The 22,659-nt window shown below is 32.7% G+C and overlaps 1 protein-coding gene across 1 annotated transcript in view; it reads left to right on the top strand.

Moving 5' to 3' along the window:
• The first annotated feature begins 637 nt into the window (after positions 1-637).
• LOC147805274 (uncharacterized) overlaps positions 638-22,659 on the top strand; it is a 29,602-nt gene continuing 7,580 nt past the window's right edge. Inside the window, exons 1-2 of the mRNA XM_087149807.1 lie at positions 638-896; positions 12,610-12,978. Coding sequence (XP_087005933.1) covers positions 827-896; positions 12,610-12,978 — 439 coding nt within the window. The 5' untranslated portion in view covers positions 638-826. The remainder of the gene's footprint in view (positions 897-12,609; positions 12,979-22,659) is intronic.

Raw genomic sequence — 22,659 nt, 5'->3', positions numbered from 1 at the left:
TGGCAAGGATCATCGTTTTATATTTCAAAACACATTTGTTTCTTCTTTTTTACATATGGTAAGCCGTGAAATGAGAGCTGCTTTTAAGTGCCTGTCGACTATTTATATATTTTTGTTGCGTGCGAAGTTTTCAAACAGTTAAAAATTGTTATTAACAATCCCATATCGATTACACAAGATTACGACACAGGATGAGTTATAACAGAAAAATTTAAAAAGTTGAAGCTGCTTTTCTAAGAAAGCAAAATAAATATTGTCACTTTTCTTTTGCCAGTAAATTTACTATGAATATTTTTGAAGCAAAATAACTTTTGAACATAAAAAAAGAATAAGGGAACAGTCATTATAAAACATGTATTTTAAGTACGTTCGTGACGTTTAAAAAATTTATTTTTAGCGTTAAATTTTTTTTTATCTCCGTCGTAACAAAATACTAATTTCGTTTTCATTTCCCTCATATTACGCCTTTTTACTAGTGATTTATTATTCATACAAATTAGTTCCAAAAATATATCCGTTATTTTAAATAACAGTTATTTCTTGAAGTGAGTCCATTGATTTTGTAAGGCGGCGCTGCCTTCAAATTTACCCTACATATCTTCCATAAATCCACCGTCTTTTTCTCAGCCCATGTGATTTTCCATCATTTAAACTTATTTTGGCGCCCGTGGCGTAAAGTTATAAACTTTTTCTCTGTCGCAAACATGTGCGGATTTGTCAAAATCTACTTAAAATATTTCCGAGTAAGGAATTTATTGCAATTTGGAAAAATGCGATTCAACTTGAAGTATTTTTTAAGTGTATAAAAATTTTTCAAATACCAGGAATGTTTAAATTAAGAATGTATCATACATCTCTGTATGCTGCAATTTTCACGTTTTTTATGAATATGATGGGTAAGTTGATTCACTATATTTCAGTATTAGCCCCTTGATGCAGAATTTTTGTTAAAAACATTTTTCAAAATATTTATTTTTGTATAACTAAATAATTTTTTTGTTAAAAATATTTATCATTATTTTGTATTAATTTAGTTCAAAATAAGTGAAAAATTTTATATCTAACATTTGAATAATTTATGGTTATGAAATACCGTATGAAACACGGGTGTCTTTTTCTGCATTAAAGGTAAAATCTTCCAAACACGTCTCACTACCAAACAATAATTTTTCAAATTTGCAGTTATTTAAATCTAAACGTTATTTTTATTAGTTATTTTAATCTAAATCATTAATTTACAAATTCAATTATTGATTCAATTTTGAAACAAAATGGAAGAAAAAAATTAAAATTCTTTTTTTGGATTTTGCATTTTAGTAAAAATACAATTTTGATAACGTAACATGTTTTTAGTAACTATTAGACTGTTTTTTACAGTTAAAAAATACCAAAATATATTTTTGGTGGGAATTAGAGCCTCAGAAAAAAATATATAAAAGGGACACCGGTGTCCCATTTGCGTCGAAGGGTTAATCTATTTAGTTTACCTTATTCAATATGTCTTATTAACCCTTTCTAAAGCCGTGGTAAGTATACTTACCACCCATTTTTAAAGTCCATGGCGAACTTTTTTACCACTTTTAATTTAGGTTTCCATTTGTTAATAACTTCAGCTTTCTTGAAGTGCGTTTGAATAAAATTGGTAACGAATTGTTAGTTTAAGAAAACGTATCAAAGTTTTAAAATACATAATTCCTTTTGAAGTTTGTAGCATTTATAAAATTTATTTCATAAATAGCGGAAAATGAAAGTCAGTAAGTTCCTAATAGGTCGAGGTAACTATAGTTACAACCAAAAAAAAAATGGCATTAAAATTTTAATTTATTTTTTATAAGCTAAATGAGTTTTTTTCTCACATCAGTTACTATTCTTATATCAATTTCAATTCCAAAAATACTTTAATTTACTTTTACTAGAAATAAATGTCCCATTAAAGGGTTAATTTGTCTTATTATCATTGAAACGAATTTACAGCCTGTGAAGTAAAGTTACACAAACTTCTTTTTTCCTCGGCGACAAACACTATCGGATTTGTAAAAATTACTTGCCAGCTTTTAATCCTTTCGAGGATGATTTTCCTTAGTGGTAGTAATCTGGAATATAAATTACAATTTTAGGCAGAAACACACGCTGCATTTAGAAGAAGCTTATGCGGACTGACACGTCACTTTTGCATAGTAATATGAATGCTTAATTTTTTAAAAAGTAGTGGTAGTCTAAAAGATTATAAATTCAATTTATAAATGCAAGGGATATATAGAAAACATACATTTTACTACCACTTTAAGTATAGAAATAAAATTTTACGCCAAATGCGTAAAAGTTGACAGGTATGCATATGGATAAGTTAATCACAGAAAGTCGGAAACAATTGCAATTTGAAAGCATAACGAATTTACTGAAAGTTCTTTTAAACGCTGGCCTACCAATTCTCTTCACTTTTTGGAAAAATGTCTTCTAGTGGTAGGTAAGTTTATATTTTAATTTAAAATTCTTTATTTTTTAAATTTGATTTTATGTTATAAATATTTTAATAAATTGTTTTCATGAAGTTGTATTTATCATTTCATTTATATCATTATTTAACCCCTTGGGGACGGGTGATTCAAAAAAGCATTCGTACAAAATCAGGATCACGACGTAATTAAATAAAAAACGGTAACTTAAATGTAGTCGTTTCTAATTTGACAGACTTACTTTGCCTTTACTTTAATTATTGTTAGTTTAATCATATATATAATCAATATTAATTCAAAGTATAACTAAATAGTTTTATTTTGAACAAAGTAATGGTGAATTAAATAAATCAAACAATTATGACTCCTCCCACAAATAAACTGCTAAAGAATTACTTTGAGTACCAGTTTTATCTTTTTACCCTGATTGATACTGTTATATGCTGGCACGTATTTGTGACAATCGGCTCGAAAGGGTTAATCATAGTCATATTATCATTGAAAATTAATTAATTATTACAAATTTATATTTATTCATCATATATATCATCAAGATATGCTACTGGGTTTAATATATTCGAGTTAATTGTTTTTCACTTACTACTATTTCTAAATAAAGGTTCAGGTAATCCGCCACTTTCTTACAGTTATGCAGGCCAGCCAGCATTCTACGTTTTTCTGGAAAAAATTTCTTCTAATGGTAGCTAAGTTTATGCTGTCCTGTATTATTCCTCTTTTCATCAATTTGATTTAAAGTTATTTTTCGCACCACTACTTGTATATAATTCTAAAACTTATAAGAAAAGCCGTTTTATTTTGTTGCATCTCTCTCGTGGTGAAGCTTTTAAAATGCAGGTGAAATTACCGAAAAATTCTGTAAGTTTTAATTCGTACTTCTCTATCATTCAATAATATAATTTGCAAAAAGCGTTGAAGTTCGCACCCCTGCGAACGTATAAATATCTTAGATAATTTCGGCACTGCTGCAAACTACTTCACTTTCAACAAAATATATTACAGAGTGGTAGTCAATTAAGAACTAACGTTTTTAGAATTTCGGTGACCTTTAAGCCTCGCCTTTAAAGCCTAAAGTATTTTAAAAGTCTCACTTAAAAACGTCTGGAACAAAGTGGGTTTCATATAAAGTCGTAGAAAATTGTCAGATACTAGAATTATAAATGTATCATGTGCAGCATTTTTCCTGTTTTTCTTTTATCAAAATTGATAGCTAACATTGAATCGCTATGTTTAATTGTAGACGTTTTGAAGCTCTCTCATTATCATTTAAACATACTTCAACGCTATAAAGTGAATCTGTTAATTTTTGTATCAGTCACATAAAAAACGGATATGAATAAAAGTAATGAACTTCATTTACATACTTGCGCGACCGTTGGGAAAAAACAGTGGTAGCAACATTATAGAGTTTTTATCCATTAAATCTTCAATTTAAAGTTTCAAATAAATTGTTCAACCTACCACGACAAATTAATAATTAAAAAATAAGTAGATAAAATTTATTTGTTAGTTTATTTAGCTCTTAAATGTTTAGGTAGTTTAATTTTTAAAAAACAATTCCAACTTTATTTGTTGTTTTACTACCACTTTGTAAAATTTTTTTCAGCGACTTTACAATTTGGTAGGTATGCATTTAGTAAGTATATAAAATTTAAAAAAAATTTGCTTATCAACCACTAAAAGCCATTATTTAAATATGTAAGGAATATCAAAAAAGGATTAATGAAATCTAGATAAGATCTTCATAAAATACATCCGTCCGTTTGCAGGGCTGCCAACTTCTTATTAGTGGCAGCTAAGTTTATGTTTGGATGTTTTATTTTTTAAACGTTTAAACTTAATTCCCGTACCTTTACATTTAAATTATTGAAAAGGGCACATGCACCACTACTTTGCTCTAGCTCCTTCGTGATTGAGCTTTTAAAATGTTGGCAAAATTACCAAATAATAGGAAAGCTTTTGTTTTAAAATGTCTACCGCTCTGTAAAATATTTTGCAAAACGTAGGACAACGTTTGTGCGAAACTATTAAATTTCGTATAATTTTCGAAAGTTAAGATTGATTCATTTGGTAAATTAGTTTTTTTTTTAAATTTATTTCATTATTTTGTGTTTGTTTCAAGCTCACTTAGGTTTAGGTGTTGTAAATTTATAAACTTTTTCTCTGACACAAGCAATGAATTTTTAAAAATATGAATAAATAATTTCTCGTATATATGAATCGTATACGTCATATGTATTAGGGACAAATTTCTTTGATTTTACAATTAAAGGTGAATGTAAATTTCATTTCCCTTTAAACATGTATTGTTATGGTGATAGTTATGACTTTAAAATTTAATCGATTAATTATATGAAAATAAAAAATAGTTTCTACCACTTCTAGTTGTAAGTGGAATCCCTGAAATAGACGAATTCCAGAGACAGTTTTAAACATAGCGATCGCAATTCGATTTTTTTTTTTAAAGAAATTACGAAATTATTTGTAATTTCCAGGAACTTAAGAAGAATTCCAATAATATCTCAAAACTATCAATCTTTATGGCTATTTTTGTTCCCTCATTAAGATACCTTAACCCTTTCTAAAGCCGTGGTAAACATATTTACCACCAATTTTTGAAGTCTATGGTGAGCTTTTTTACCACTTTTAATTCAGCTTTCCATTTGTTAATAACTTCAGCTTTCCTGAAGTTCGTTTGAATAAAATTGGCAACCATCAGTTAGTTTTAAAAAAAACGTATAAAAGTTATAAAATGCATCCTTCCTTTTGAAGATTGAAGCATTTATAAAATTTATTTTATAAATAAAGAAAAATAAAAGTCAATAAGTTCCTAATAGATCGTGGTAAATATACTTACCACCAAAAAATGGCATTAAAATGTAAATTAATTTTTTATAAGCTAAAAAAGATTTTATTTTCTTATACCGTCATTCGGGGCTACTTTGTGCAAATTCGAATTTGGCATTTTTCAAGTGCTGCTATTCAGTATTATGTTTATTTTACGTTAAAAATGTGTGGAATTTGAGGATAGAAGTCTCTTCTATTACTACAAACATTTTTTCGAATTTTAAAGCAATCTCAGAGTGTGTTTCGTTCATCCAATGTCAAAAATTTTTCGAGGACGTCGGATGTCGAAAAGTGAGCGTGGAAACTTTAGCTGTGAAATGCAAAGACGTTGATAAAACAAGTGTCGTAAGTGCAAAATTTTTTATTTATACATTAATAAACAATTATATCATGTTAGCGTTTAAAAAAATTTAAAATTAATAACAAATAAACGGAAAATGAAAAAAATGCACTGTGGGGCTACTTTGTGCAAAGTTTCATTCGTTTTTTTTTCGACAGAAAAATTGTCAGACGTTATAAAAATAATACCTCGAACGAGAAATTACCTTGATTACACTTTAGAAAAGCTGCAACAATGTTTGCAAGCAGTTGCTGGTGGTATGTCGATTGCAGAAGCTTCTCAGAAGTACAAAATCCACAGAAATACTACGTCTAATAAAATTCACAAGAAACACGTGAAACATGCTGGTAAACTATTATTTTTCTTCTAATGAATTAATCAAATGATTTAACACATAAAAATATATTTTATAGGACATCAGGTGATTTTGACAGAAACTGAAAAGCAAGTTCTGTCGTGTTCATTCAAGCATGTTATGTTCAACTTCATCAATATTATAAATGTTAATGAATATGTAATAATTATTATTTTTGAAATATCATCCATTTCAATGTTAAAAAAAGTATATGATTTCCTTCTGTTTAAACTCAAATGTTTTGAAATAAACATTCTTTTTAAGAAAAAATTCTACAAAAAAAATGTTTTTTTAGCTCTGAAAATTTTTTTCAAACTAATATCTTTACAACTGTCCAACTACTCGCTTTTGCTGATGATATCGACATAGTTGGGAGAACAAAACGCTCAGTCATTGACGCTTTTGTAGCGCTTGAGAGTGCGGCGAAGGAGATGGGACTAGTTATAAATGCAGACAAAACCAAGTTTTTGATCGCAACAAATAAAACTCCTGATCGATCTCCTCTGGAGATAATGACTTACTCTTTTGAAACTGTTAACCAGTTCAAGTACCTAGGAACCTTGATCTCTAGCCACAACAACCTGAAAATCGAAATAAATAACAGAATTTCCATGGCTAACAGAAGTTTCTACGGCCTCAGAAACCAACTGAAATCCAAGTTCATCAGTGTGAAGACAAAGTTAAACATCTACAAAACTTTAATCAGGCCTATAGCTACGTATGGAAGTGAGTGCTGGACCCTAAGCAAAACAGAGGAGGAAAAACTGCTAATTTTTGAAAGAAAAATTTTGAGGAAAATCTTTGGATCTCTTCAAGAGAATAACGTATGGAGAATTCTTTACAACCACGAAATTTACAAAAAATATGACAAATTCGGTGGGACCGACATTGTGAGAACTATTAAAGCATCACGCATTAGGTGGCTGGGCCACCTCTTCAGAAATTCTGATGCCGTCCCTGCCTTGTGACTTTTTCCACAATTGAAGGGACGAGACGTAGGGGACGACCACCTACAAGATGGATAGACGACGTTGAAAAGGACCTCAAGCTATTGGGAGTCAACCGATGGCGGGCCGTCGCACCGGACAGGGCCAGTGGCAATATTACTAAAGTGGCAATATTAAAAAAAGTTTTTTTATGAATCCGAATGTGAAAACAAAGATATGAGTAGTATACCATTAACACCATTAGAAAATAATCATTTTTAGAACCGTGTAAAATATGATTACAATTTGTTTTCAGTAAAAGTATCATACCATTTGAACTTGAGAGGGTTTATATGAATTGTAGTAGTTGATTAAAGCATTTTTAAAAGGAAATCGAAGTTTTATTGTAATTTGTTATCGGGTAAGATGAATAAAAATTAAACTGAAATAAAAAAAAGAGTTAATTTTAATTCTGAAATAAAAAAGGAGTAATTTTAATTTTTTGAGTTGATTTGGTGACGCGATTTGTAAAACTATACGATTCATTTAGATTAAGTTACGAATGTAGGATTCGGAATTATTGCAATGAAGAATTTGGTTAATAGCTATTTTATAAAGAATATGAATTAGATATCCTCTTTCTTGAAAAAAATAACGCCGTTCCATTCATTTTGTGTTTGTAAAAATGCATGTCAAATTATAATTTTCCTTTCGATTATTTTTTTTTCTTTTCAAACTTTAATTTTAAAAATTAGATTCGTGAGCTATAGGTACATTTATTTAGGGCTGGGCTAATGTGTCACGTGAGGCCTCAGGTCGATAGATGAAGTTTGACCCTGTTTATCATATCGTTTCACAGATATTAAGTTACTAATAACTATAATTAGCTAACATTAATTCAGTCACGAAACATGAATTAATTTGATTTCAAAATTAAATTTCAAATCAGCGAAAAACTCAAGAATCTATGAATTTTCAACATACATAAAGAAATAAAAAAGAAGTATAAGCAGATTTACCAATAAAAATTGCAAGTGGTAATATGAAAATAACAATGGAATTTTTCTTTTTCATAAAATTTGCGAACTGATCATAGTTATTTTCGCTTTGCTGATTTCAAATCTGCAATCGCTATCTCTGTTCAAGCTACAGTTTTAATGCAGTTTCATTTATATTCCTAACCAGGATATTTTAAAATTCTCTTGGATGAATGCTAAGCTCTCCCCCCCCCCACGTCTTTGCTACGTAAGGAATGGTGGAGGAATTGCTACAAAAAAACTTCACTTTTTGATGAGATACGTTAAGGTCATATGTTTCTTGTCTTATGTATTATTTTCAAAAGAGCAGACAAGGTTATGTGTATGTATATAAACCTACACGTTCATTAGGGAAAAAAAGAAACAAGAAATATCATTTCGAAAAAAATCAGTAGCTTTCGGAACATAATTAATTTCGGATTCAAAATTCCAAAACCCAAAGTATGTAAAATTAAGTACTTGTAAATGTCAACAAAAAAATTGCTCTTCAATGTAATTGAAATACAATTGCAGACAAAAATAATTTTATGTGTTTACCAAGATCGATACTAATACCGCATCCGGCTCGCACCGACAACAGTGGTGACGCAAAATATCCTCAGTGGTAGACGGATCAGGGGTTAGAGTTTCCTTCCGTCAAGCTAACCGTGGAAGGCTCTCGTGGTCTTCCTCTCCATATAAAGCAAATGCTGGTTAGTTTTACGAAGGCAACGGGGTTACGAAGGCAAATTTCTCCCAATACTTGATCCAGGAGTTAGCTTGTCTTCTGGATTGGGTTCAAAATTACAAGGCTCTCGTGGTTGAACATTAGCAATCGTAAGCCCAAAAATTGGATTCAACGACGGTTATAAAAAAATAAAATGGATCACTTCATAATTTAAAAGGTACATGATGGATGGGATGAGGGCTGCTTCGCGGCCCTGGTGCCCAATAGCCAATACGTACTAGGCATTCTATAAGCATAATAGGCATTCCATAAGCATATTAGGCATTCTATAAGCTTTCAGAAAATAAAATATAAAATCCATTTTCAGAAAAGTTTTCATAAAAAATTATATTTTATGCTAGAAATAAGTTGTAATATTTTCCATTTATAACATTTACAACGTCAAATGATGTGTGCAATCAATATTCAAAATAGAACTTGAAATTGTCTAATTAATCTGAACAAAATATATTTGCAAAAATCAATAGATGGGTGATATCAATACACACACATCTCTCTCATAAACTCACGTGTATTACGTTATTAACTGAGTTCTAACAAAATAATGAGGCAGCTTACATTATTCAGAAGCATTCATTAACCATCAAAAACATTAGACAGATTCACTTATTGGGGTATTCCTGTTAATGCGATCTCTATCTTCAGAATTCATTTTTCTCGTTATTGGCTTCAACGAAATGCAAATGGAGCGTTAAAACTTACGATGCATACTTCGCATACTGTGTCAAAACACGCATAATGAGATCGCCGATTGATAAGGAAATGCAGGAAAGAAAGGATCGTACTGATAAGGTTCTCTCTTATCTTTTGAGCGATCTAGTTTCACTGTTCTAATTTTCAAAATGTCTATGCGCGCATGTGTTTTGTCAAAATATCCAAAAAATGAGTTATTTATTTTCTCTTATCGGGTTCATTGAAGTAAGTTCATTATGAATAATACATTTTGGGAGAATTAATAGCTTTTAAATGGCATCAATATGATTATTAATCATCTTTAGGGCAGCTTAAATACATATGAACCTTTGGGGAGCGATTTGATTAGTTTTTCGGAAAATGAGAAAGGAGGTATAAACAGAATCTACTTAAGTATTAAATTTCTTTTTTTTTCAGTTAAAAAAATTCATTGTAAAGTGCAATAAATACCAATTTGAAAAAATTTTGCCTTCATGGAGGACTTTTGATGTAACTAACAAGCATTTGCGTTGCATGGAGAGGAAAGGCATGAAAACCTTGCGCAGTTAGCCTAACAGCAAGAGAAACTGTAACCCATGATTCGTCTACCACAAATGATATTTTATGTAAGCACTGTGGTCGATGCGAACCGGGTGCGGAATTCGAATCAACCAGCTATCTCTGTGATCGAACCCTAGTCACCTCATTGGGAGGCGAGCGCTTTATCCCCTGAGCCACTGCTCAAGAATGAATAGATACTGATTTTCCTTATTTTTTCTAATAATTGGGTGGGGAGATAAAAATATGCTAATCTATACATACCTGCCAACTAGTACGGTAGCTGAATAAGATTTAATAAAAAGGTAGTGAAACAACAATTTAAGTTGGAATTCTTTTCTAAAAATTAAGCTTCTTAAACATTTAATAGCTAAATAAACTAACAATATCATATCATCTGCATATTTTTTAATTATTGATTTGTCGTAGCAGATTGGAAAATTTTTTTTAAAACTTTAATTTAAAGGTTTAATACGTCTTAACGCTATAATGTTGCGACCGCTAGAAAATTTGTTTCTCAATAGCCGTACAGGTTGACAACTTTGTATACGCTTATTTAGTATTGGTGTGACCCTTTTTTATCTAAATAAAATAATATGCTTTAATTTTGGAATAAATAATGATTTGCTCCAAACTTAATGCATATTATTGGTAAACTCAAGATATTTTTGATAACAAATATTGATAAGCGCATATATTTGTAAGCTAGGAATGGCAACAGCGGCGGTGTTTGTTTGGTTTGTAATATAAGAAAAATTGTAGAACGTCGATACGAAATGTACGTGAATGTAGCAAGTTTAAGTACGCTTATGTTATCAATAAATATTTGTTTTCTATAAATTATTTATTAGTGTTGAATTAACTATATAAAAAGCCGACATTAATAATTATGATTAATATTGGTATTATTAAGTAATGTCAAACTAAAATAAGTAGATTTTAATGCATATATATGTTAAAGAGATTTTATTAGAAATTATTAAATTGTAACAAATATTCTGTCACAGTCGTTTTTACATAGTTTATTAAAACCATTACCACTTCCAGAGCCTCCATAAAAAGTGAGTTTGCCATTTTCTTTAACCCTTTAACTTGTGCGCTCGAGTTAATTCGAGTGCGCTCAAACTGTACACACTAAACATAATTCGAGTCACATTGTATCTTATGCTGCTTTAATTTTTCACACTCGAATATAATTGAGAATTGAAAATAACAATGTGAAAGCTAAGAAAAAAAATTGTTTTATTGATATTTATCATTTACATAGGATTGTAAGCTACAAAATTATTTATTCAAGAATAAAAATATAGCATTTTTCCATGGAACAAAAGCGCGGTATATCAAAATTGTCCACCAAAAGAAAAGACAATGCTCTAAAGTATGTTTTTTTACATTAAAAAAAGTGATTTTTTTTAATTTTAAAAATCACTGAGTTAAGGGGTTAAAGAACAGCAGGCCTGCCAAATCCTACGCTTTTTGCAATGTATTAACAGAACGGTAAACATTTACACATTCTAACTCTTTCGTTTTTTTTTAACAAGATTATATTTTCATATTTAAAGTGGTAGCGAAACTCACATTATCCCCAGGACTGAAAGCGTATATATACCAAGACAGCAAATAACAGACAGGTACGAAAAGCTTTCATTCTAGCATTTTTTCGAGAAACATTCAATTTCTCTAACTACCGAGATTTTTTTTTATAATTACAAGCATGGATATAAAACTGCTTCTTTTCTCAGAAATAGTAGATATTGGTGAGTGGTGTAAAGAAGAGAATAGATTTACTCCTCCCGAGAACAAATTAAACGTGAAACGGTTTTACTACCGGCTTGTCCTCTTTTCCGTCTCGATTTTACCCATGGTTATTCCATCAAACTTTTTGAATTATAATTATAAATGAGTTTGATCACCACTGCATATTAATAATTAAAACAAATATATAAAAACATAATAGTCTTAACAGTAGCGATTTTCAACCAGGTCAAAATATAAATATGCTATTGAGCAAGTTTGTTCTTCATAGACTGTTATACTTCCACTTGAAAAATCCATTCTCGAAAAGACTGAGAGTTGGCATGCATTCTTTTAGAAACCAAAACTTTCAGAATTTTTGGTAATGTTGCTTACATTTTAAAAGCGTCACCATACTGGCGTTGTTTTGCCAGTTTGGGTTTATTTGTTCATTGTAATTACTCACATTTGCAGGCTTGTGTGCTTAATTTAGGTTTATAGAGCTTTGTCATATAGAAGGACATATAAGAAGGATAGCCGGAAGATGCATCCAGGGTAACAGCGGGATTCGAACCCGCTACCTCCATGCTTTGCACAGCGTTTGGTGGGCGAAACCACTCGGCCAGGGAGGCCCCTTGCCAGTTTGGGAACTAACTGGCGATGCATATGAACTTTTAAATCATTTATATGTTGTGGTGTAGAAAATGAATTTAAATTAACAAAAAAATAATACATTAAAACATAAACTTAGCTACCACTCGAAAATTTGTTTAGAAAAAGCGTAAAAAGTTGGCAACCCAGGGAGAGTGGTTACTAAACGCTTAAAAGCAATTAGTTTAACATGTCTACTAGTGTATAACATAATGTTTAATTAATGTTGCCAGACTGACTGCACAATATCGGGAAAAGGTTATTCAAGATTTTTTATGTTTTGTTTAGAAACCGGAGCAGCAGAAATACGAAGGCTGTCTGTGCCCCGCTGGGTGGAAAATGGAACAGAACACCCTGTAGTACTTGATTGCGATTACATCTACAATGAAAACGATTTGAGACTCGTAGTGAAATGGTTTTTCCAAGACAATTCCGAACCAGTGTATCAATGGATTCCCGCCCTAAACCTCAAACATACATCTGGCTTTTTAAGGAATCACCTGGATTTGAATTTCGCTGTGAATACCATTGATCCGTATTGTAAATACAGAGCTCTGAGGATTGTGGAACCCTCCATCGAACTAAGTGGAAAATATACATGTGTTGTGACGTCACTAGCCGGCCAGGATTCAAAAGAACAAATAATGACTGTGTTTGGTGAGTGTTCTTGATGCAGTGCTTTTTCTATAACAGTGTTTCTAAGTCACGGTCAGGTACCGGTACCTTATTAAATGGTATCGGGCTCCTCAAGGAATATTAAAATGATTTTAATTACTGCGTTGTATTTCTCTCGGGTTTATCCGACTTTCCATGGATAAGAGGTTAACCTGAGATTGATACCACAGAACTTAAAACCCTACCTCAATTCCGATAACCTATCTGTGGGAAGCGAGGGTTTTTTCAGTGACAACAACCAAACAAAGCGGAATAAACTGGACGTAAGCATCATACTTCGGGAGTCATTGTCTCTTATCACCCCCAAATGAAACCATTTGGTAGCAAAGAAATATAATTTGGTTTTTAACTGATTTAGCGTAATGAGTTAAACTTATGTGAGTTAAAATAAATGTTAACTCACTTTATATACATTTTTCGATACAACTATATTTTATTTTAAAGACATGTTTAAATACATTTAATTTAAAATTATTAAATCATAACAATCTAAATTGTAAACAATCAACGTCCCCTCCCCTCAGAGTTCCACCGTTAAATTATTCTACGTTGACCGGTCAGCGAAGATCACTGTTCTATAAAAACAAACTTTGATACATGTTTTCAGGAGCTGTGGGGGCTCAGGAGATACAGCGTTTGCCTTTAAATGAAGTGAATCGGGTTCGAATCCTAGAGATGGCTTGTCTATACGAATTCCACACCCGGCACGCACCGACCACAGTGATGACTCAAAAATATCTTCAGTGATTGACGGATCATGGGTTAGAGTACCCTTCCCGTTGGGATAACCATGGAAGGATTTCGTGGTTTTCCCATCCAAGTAACACAAATACGGGTTAGTTCCATCAAAAAATCTTCCACGTATATACCAATACTTGATCCAGGAGTTCCCTTGTCTTCTGGATTGGGTTCAAAATTACAAGGTTATACATTAGTAGTCGTACACCCTAAATTGAGTCGGCTGTTCAGAGACGGTTATAAAATAAAATAAAATAATGAGGATTTTAAAAAAATCAGTTGCAGTCCTTGCATCCTGTGTAAAAGTGTATGTTGTTTAAATGCTTAGTTAAACATACACATTTAGAAAAATACCCAACATATGACTTTAGGAAAAAACACACAACATAAAGAATACCGAAAAATACACAGCATATTAGTGTATTATTTTAGGAAAAAATACACAACATGCTCATTTGAGAAAAATACAAAAGCTAATTTAAGAAAAAATTCAAAAGCATTCTTTTTCGGGGGAAATTCTCAACATACACATTTAAGAAAAAGTGTTTCATTTAGGGAAAAAAATACACTTTTTACTCATTTGAAGAAAGATACTTAGCATACACGCATGGGAAAAATACATGACATGAATAATGAGGAAAAATAGACTCCATACAAATTCTGGAACATAAATAATTTTTCCCTTTTTCAATTAACAAAACAAGAAACAGATTACTAAATTAAAAATTAAGCAGCAAGTTATAAATACTTAAGATCACCGGTGACCCGGTAACGGGTCGTAGAAAAATTTTACCAGATCGCAAAAAAATTGTAAAACACACAAAATATATTTTCTACATCAGTTAGGAGTTACGTTAGTAGATCAGTTTAGTTATATCAGTTAGACACCAGGAATAGTGGCAAAGTGAGTATTTGTACTCTTTCATGTAGCTTTATCGCCAGCGCGTTGAGCCGCTCACGTTGCTAGGTCTTACCCTTCCCAAGCGGGCTCATTACCTTTTGTCGACATGCTTTAGTCTGGTGCCAAAGTCTCAAAGGCAGTTCTTAACTAATTTTCGTTCCTACATCAGAGAGGTAATTTTAATTCTACCAAAATAGAACACACACAGAGAGAGAGAGAGAGTTTTGGCTGAGAAACATAAATTCATAAAGTTCTCCAAAATTTGACTGGCCATTAAATTACATTTATATAAAAAAAATTATTAAAAAAAAAAACGTTTTTTTTTTACACCAATTTGGTATTTAGGCCCAAGAATATCTGAAGAGATGCGTACGGTGACGTCACCTGGAAATGAAAAGCAGCTATCTGTTTACTTGCGCATGCTTGCCTGCGATTGCGTCATTCAAAATATTGCCTTCTCCGGTACGTGCACCGTGAGCTCACATGTACCAAAAGAAGCTAATATACACAGTCCAGTCACATTAATGTGACCACCTGTCAAAAGCCAGAATAACCACCTTTGGCTGAGCGGACCGCTACGAAACGTGCAGGAAGAAAGTCAAATAGGTTTCTGAAAGTGTTCACTGGGATGTTGAGCCATGCCGACTCCAGTGCCGTGGCCAGCTGCGCTAGATTACGCGGTTGAGGATCTATGGCCCGAACAACCCGATCGAGGTGGTCCCACAGATTCTCGATTGGGTTCAAATCCGGTGAGTTTGCTGGCCAGGGGAGTACGGTAAATTCATCCTGGTGCTCTTCGAACCACGCACATGCACTGCGAGCTGTATGACACCTCGCATTGTCCTGGTGGTGGATGCCATCATTCTGAGGAAAAATCATTTGCATGTAGGGGTGGCCATGGTCCGCAAGGAGAGATATGTACTTATACTGATCCATGGGGCCTTCTACAATGATGAGTGCACCCAGTGAATGCCAGGAAAACATTCCCCAAACCATAACGCCCCCTCTTCCAGCCTGCAGCCTTCCGGACATTGTTGCAGGGTGTTTGCTTTCAGACGTTTTACGTCGTATACGCCAACGTCCATCTGTCCCATGGAGCATAAAATGTGATTCATCGGAAAAAGCCACCTGTTGCCACTCTGTGGACGTCTAGTTGCGGTACTGGCGTGCAAATTGCAGCTTTTGTCACCGAAGAACAGCAGTCAGCATAGGTGCATTAACCAGGCGTCTGCTGCGGAGGCCCATGCGCAGCAACGTTCGCTGAACAGTTGTTGAGGATACACTTTTGGTAGCCCCTTGGTTCATCTGGACGGTCAGTTGCTCAACAGTTGCACGTCTATTCGTCTGAACGCATTTCCGCAGCCTTCGTTTGCCTCTGCCATCTTTGGCCAGTGGTGCACCACATGTGCCACGCCGTTTGTTTTGTATAGTGCCATTTTGCCATGCACGGTATACTTTTATCACGGCGGCACGCGAACAGTTCACAAAATCAGTCGTTTCCGAAATGCTTCCACCCTTGCCCCGAAAGCCAATAATTATGCCCTTTTGGACGTCGGATAAATCGCTACATTTCTGCATTGCGCCAACGACTGAAATGCTTTTCGATGCTCTAGGACATCCAATATGTACACTACACTGTAATGTGCTGCCACCTGCACTCTGTGAGTGGTTATTTCACGTTGACGTCGAAAGTAGGTGGTGGTCACATTAATGTGACTGAAATGTGTATATTTATTTTTTTTATTTGACAATTAATTTTTAGTAGCAATTTTATATTGGTAAGTAATTAAAAAAAATTTCTTATAAATCATCATTAAAAGAAATTTCCAACTTTTTTTAAAATGGTTAATCAACAAAAAATTTATGATTAACCAAGTACGAGCAAAACTAAACCTCATAATCATAAAGATACTTTGAAGCCCCTAAAGCTGGTATACAGAGCCAAAACAATAATCGTAAAGCTAACTGCAGTCGGAAATATTGTGAGTGTGGGCTCTTGCGCCCCAGAACCCAAGGTCAAGATGAGCACAGTAGGCGTTGGTTCTCTCCATAGAGTTCAACTCTATGGTTCTCTCTGGGTTATCGCGTTACTGTGTTTAGCAGTAGTTTAGTAGTTAAATACAGTTAGTAAGTAGTTAAATTCTTTCTCGTCTATTTCTTTTACTTTACTTAGATTTATGATTTATTTACGTACCTTATTGTAACCGTGATATATTTTTGTTTTGTGTACCTGGCAACCTAGATGCATGATATGTTTGTTTGTGTTCTACATAACTTTGTTCCTGCTTTTGTGTTAAGTGTCTGTGTAAATATATAGTGAAAGAATCTTTGGTAAGGAATTTAGAATGTGTCACTTTAGAGAATTGATACTTGATGGGCTTGACTTACTCGAAATCGAATGGCAGGAACAGTTGTTAACGTACACAAATACCACGCTTCAACAACCAATGGGGATCAAGATATCCAATCTACGTCACTTGCAGGCATCCCATCGTGTATGGGTGCACTGTAGCATCCGTAGACAAGCTTTGGCTGTGAAACACTTGCCTATAAATTTAAACATAACTTAGAATGAATGTGTCAAGTCTGTAAACTGCGTAAAATCTCGTACATTAAATAGCATACTTTTTACCGAATTATGCAAGGAAACGAGGAGTGCACATGGATTGGATTTGCTAGATTTAAAGTAAAAGCAAAAATTAATCCGTCAAATTAGCTATGCCCAAAGTTAAGCTACCGCTTTTTATTTTTTACCATCTTGATACTGATTCCTAACGAATACATGTATGACTCGTCCGTCCCAAAAGGGTTAAAAACTACTTTCCGAACATTCCTTTAAATAATATGTGGTTTAAATATCTTTTTTTCTGTTCAGAATTGAAAATGAATAAATGTTTAACCTTAGTGAATAGTAAGTTGTTAATTTGATTGAAATTTCATGCGACACTGATCTGGAAGAAAAAAATGTTTGAAACTGTGCCACAAATTGATTTTTGGGTTTCACTGTCAAAAGGAGTAACGCGAAAAAGCGATACAATTTTTAACGCCACGTATGCGTGTGAAGCTGCGTTCTCAGCCTTGGTGTACGTAAGAAAACAAGTATCGAAACAGATTAGCTGTCAGATCAAATTTGAGAATAAAATTAACACTATTACCTCCTAATTTAAAATTGTTATGTTATGACAAGCAATATCATCCTTCGCACTAAGGACAAAACATGTAGAAACAAAGTTTACTTCATTTACTGAAGTTTTAAACGAATATAATTGTTTATTTTTTAATTACTTATATTCTTCTTACATAATTACTTTTGAGTATAAAATAAACAAACAAGTAACTGATAACAAGTAACAAACAAGTAACAAACAAGTACTTTTGACCTCGGTCAAAAAAGTATGGGAAACGCTGCTAAAGATATTGATCCCCAAGAAATGCATTTAGACAAAAGGCAAAATTGATCCCCTCTTTCCAACAATTCTCACTTTTCGAGATGTCCCGGTTAAGTCAATATTCAATCGAAAAAGGAACACTTTGATTGATAGAATTTCCGGAATATATTTAAATCAAACATTAATCTTCTTTGGCAGATAATAAAATATTGTATAGTGTTTTCAGCCCTTTTTTTACGTTACAATCCAGTTTCAAGATTTTAAATGCTTTTATATCAAATTAATCAATTCGTGAAAGGCTTTATTGTTCTTTTATGAGCATAGTTTAAAATGTATTCATTATAAGCAATCGCAGATCGACATTGCACAATGGAATAGCACTCTAAATAATTAAATAATGAGCAAAAGTCAGTTCCTTTTTGTTCTCCTATTTTATTCTTATTTCGTTTACAATTCCTATTGCTTTAAATCACGATACAAAGCTTGAGAAATATCGTTTTCCCACTTTTTAAACTTTTCCTTTTTTTAAATCTAACTTTATGAGATAACAGTATTATTTGGTCCAACGTTGACAGAGTTCATTATTGTTCTAAATAAACCTTTTTTAAATAATAACACAAAACATTTCCAAATTGCAAACAAAGAGTAAAAGACAAAGCATTTTGTCTATGATTTTACACTGCGAAATATTTAATGCATATCACTTTAAATCACAATGCAGAGCTGTACATGTTTTCTCCATTTATTTAAGTTTCTTTTTTAACAAGTCGAAGTTTTGAAATGTGAAAAGTTTTCACAATATGCACTTTAACTTCGAAAGCTTTTAAAGCTTTCTTTTTTTATTTTAGAGCATTTTTATTGAATCAGCATTGAATAATAAAAAAAGCACTGCCAATAAGTTTAGTGAAAGTTAAATCATTTTATTACATTTTTTATAACTCTCTTTAGTATATGTGGAGTCTAAGTTTTGTAATCAAAATTTTCAATCATATTCCAACTAACTAGAGCCTTTAAATCTTTTTTGCTGTTCCGTGTCTGATGATGATACAAGTTTCAATCATTTTCTAATCGATACAAGTACAATTATTTTATTGTCTAACAAAATTTATCGTCAATCGAAATTTCGGTCACACTCTAACTAACTAGAGAGCTCAAATCTCATTTAAAAATCTGTGCAATACAAAGGTCGGTAGTTTTTTGTCCATAACAACGAGAAATTATCACCTTATTACTAAAATGGAATTTATTATGAATCAAAATTTATACCACTTTCCGATTAATTCAAGATTTCGAATCTCAGCTGAACTCTGTACTATAGCTGAAGTTTTTGAAAATTACTATCGTTTACTTATACGGTTTTAAAACAGTTTTTTTTTTCAAAAGTAATACGAAAATAATTGTTATTATATCGAAAAATTGAAATTTTGGCAACTAACTGACACCAACTAACGGTCACTAAACTGAAAAGAAGAAAATTATGAAGTAAAGTGGAAAATTTAAAAACAGCGTTAGGTATTCTAAAATAAAGAACAAGAAATCCTAAGTGAAAAACGTATGACGCCAAAGTTCCGTAAGTATAAATTTCTACACTGTCTTTTGAAGGTAATTCGCGGCATGTTTTCGTTTCAAATAAGATGAAAATAGAATTATGTTTTTATTTTAGGTTTGTTTTATTACTGGCCGCTTTTGATAATCAGTCATAGTCATAGTAGTGCTCTCTAACTGGGCACCAGGGCTCCATTCCATCCGTCATGACTTTGTTTTAATTTTCTTTTCTTCTAGCACTGTGAGGTCAGCTGTCCGTGTGGTTGCTGGATAAGTAATTAAAGCACTTTTCCCGAGGAAATTTAAATAATTAGAAATAATAAGAAGCAGTTCGCTCAAAACCTTTAGTTTAAAGCCGCGATGGCTCAGGGGATAGAGCTTTCGCCTTCCAATGAGGCGAATCGAATCCCAGTCGATACGAATTCCGCATCCAGCTTGCACCGACCACAGTGCTGACGTAAAATATCCTCAGTGGTAGACGGATCATGGGTTAGAGTGCCTCTTGGCGTCAGGCTAAACCTAGGAGGTTTTCTTGGTCTTCCTCTCCATGTAACGCAAATACGGGTTAGCTCCATCAAAAAGTCCTCCATGAAGGCAAATTTCTCCCAATATTCGATCCATGAATTCCCTTGTCTTCTGAATTGGGTTTAAAATTACAAGGCTAAGGAGTTGAACATTAGTAGTTGTAAACCCATAAAATTGGGTCGGCTGTTCAACGATGGTTATAAAAAATATATAACAAAAACCTTTAGTTTGCTTTCTGTAGATGAGGATGAGGTTCATCCACTTTACTCGAGGAAATAATATAAGTAAAAGTAAAGAAGCAATTTGCTCAAAGTTTTAGTTTTTTGCTTGCAGATAGGACAGTGAAGTATCAGCATGGAAGAACGACTTGTATTCTTTCTGTAGGTTAAACAGCCACAGCAGTTGACTTTTTTTTGTCGAATTGGAGTTGAATTAGGAGTTGAAATTTAAATTGATATTTGTAGTTGAAACTGGAGTTGAGGTTGTGATGAGATTTGAAGTTGATTTGATTTGTTGAGGGTTGATGGGTTTTATCAGGCTGATGATGAAATCATTTATTTGATTTGATAGTTATGATATGAGGCGTTGGAAGTGAAATATGTTGATATTGGTCTGTATTTTATGATCTTTTCTGCAGTCTTCACAGTTGAATATTTCATTGAAGTTTGCTGTATTGCATTTTGTAGCTTTATCAAAGAAATCTGCATTTAGTTTATATATATGCTGTGATTTTGGTAATCAGCTTCCAAAATTATCTTGTATTACATATAAACTTTAGTGATAACTAAGCCGCACAGCACAAATGTACTTCAACCCTTCCTTCAATCCTAACTCCCTCATTAGTATTAAACAATATATTAACCAAATCTCTTCAAAGTCTAGCTGTTGCCCGCGGCTTTGCCCTTTTGGAAGTACTGTGGGAGTTTCTGTCAAGGTACGCACGTTCACATCACGTCCCGGTCACCAATGTGGGGAGAGTGGATATCTACAATGTCAACCTTCATCTATGAAAAGGTACCCCAACTTAGAATCGAGTTAACATGTCTTATATACTAGTGAATTGGGATTGTATTTTGGTAATGGTAGATACACTACAGTACTTAATTTACTACAGAACTTTAAATACTACAATATTTTAAAGAGATGTCTACGATATTTTCAGAGTTATTTATGTATTGAATTCTTGTAACAATTTAAAATCTGTCCGACAACCAGTAAATCACAGAAACTATCATAACCATGAGTACAAATCTATAATAATTATTGCCTTCTCTGTCTTGAGATAAAATAGAAAACTCATCTCAATATGTTCCATTACGTGCTGTACTACTTCCTCACACACCGCTCGGGCAGAGGTCGGAAGCAGCGCACTACAAGTAGCGCAACTACTATAGTCGCAACTTTTTTTTCCGTAGTTTGGAGTGTAGTGCACTACTTTTTAAAAGAAGTAGAGAAGTGAGTAGTGCGATATAAAAAAACAGTAGTTGGTCGTGATTCCTGGCAACTTTTTTTAATGTTAGTTAAATAAAGAAACAAAGTTCGAACGCAAAATTTTTAGAATCTGATTGGTGCAAATCATTCGCGGGCCCGTCAACACACGCAAGGAGAATGCCTCTGTGGCCAAGCGTTATTAAGATCAACGTCCGATGCTCGGAAAGATCATCGGTGCGAAATCTGTCGAATTGATCCTGAGAAATCGAATTTCAAGTATCCGACTTTTCTAAAATTTGATTTCACAGAAACGATGAAGTTCGTTTTTGTGTCTGATTTTGTTACTTGAAATAACGTCTGCATTAACTAACTGGCATATTTGCGGTCATTCCCTTAAACCATGGAGATAGAGTTCTAGAACGAGACGATCCAATCATTAGATCAAAAGTTATTCAGGGTGGTCCGTTTTTTTGTTTTTGCTCTGTATTTTATTTCTTGGAGAATATAAAAAAATCATGGATCACTTAAATCTCAAATTTTATAATGTTGAAGCACTTAAATCACTGTCGTGAAAGGCATATAGTTTGAAAGTTAAAAGAACTAATTCGTAAAAGGTGCTATAGAAGTAAAAACTATTTCATGTGAACATGAATTAAAACTTCCTGTTATCTCCTCCTATTTAACTATTATACTATATTTCATATTATTCTATTGAATATTAGTGAAAATTCAGCTTTCCAATTAAATTTGTCTTCTAAAAGTAGCGAAGTAGTGACTACATTTCAAAAGTAGTATGTAGTAGCTACATTTTAAAAAAAGTAGTTGTAGTTATCCATAATTGTAATAAAATAGTTGCAGTTAACTACAAAGAAAAAATGCTGTTTGTCCGACCACTGCTCTTGAGACATAACTTGAGTATCGAATAATACACTGGTGGACTAAATTAAGAGATGGAAGACATTTTCCCAAATATCTCAAAAAATACTTATGCTATAAATAAATGAAATTTGGTATGGATATAGCTTATTCCATGATAATAAAGTATGCAAAACAAAAATGAAAGTGCCATTCATTGGCAAGACCTATTGTCAATAAATCCAATGTAGTCTGAACTTAAGGATAAAAGATGACAAT

This window comes from Parasteatoda tepidariorum, chromosome 8 (genome assembly GCF_982258835.1).
Source record: "Parasteatoda tepidariorum strain Cologne lab strain chromosome 8, Ptep-v5.0, whole genome shotgun sequence".
Lineage (NCBI taxonomy): Eukaryota > Metazoa > Arthropoda > Arachnida > Araneae > Theridiidae > Parasteatoda > Parasteatoda tepidariorum.
Note: the sequence above shows the minus strand (reverse complement) of the source record. Positions and strands in the feature narration are given on the sequence as shown.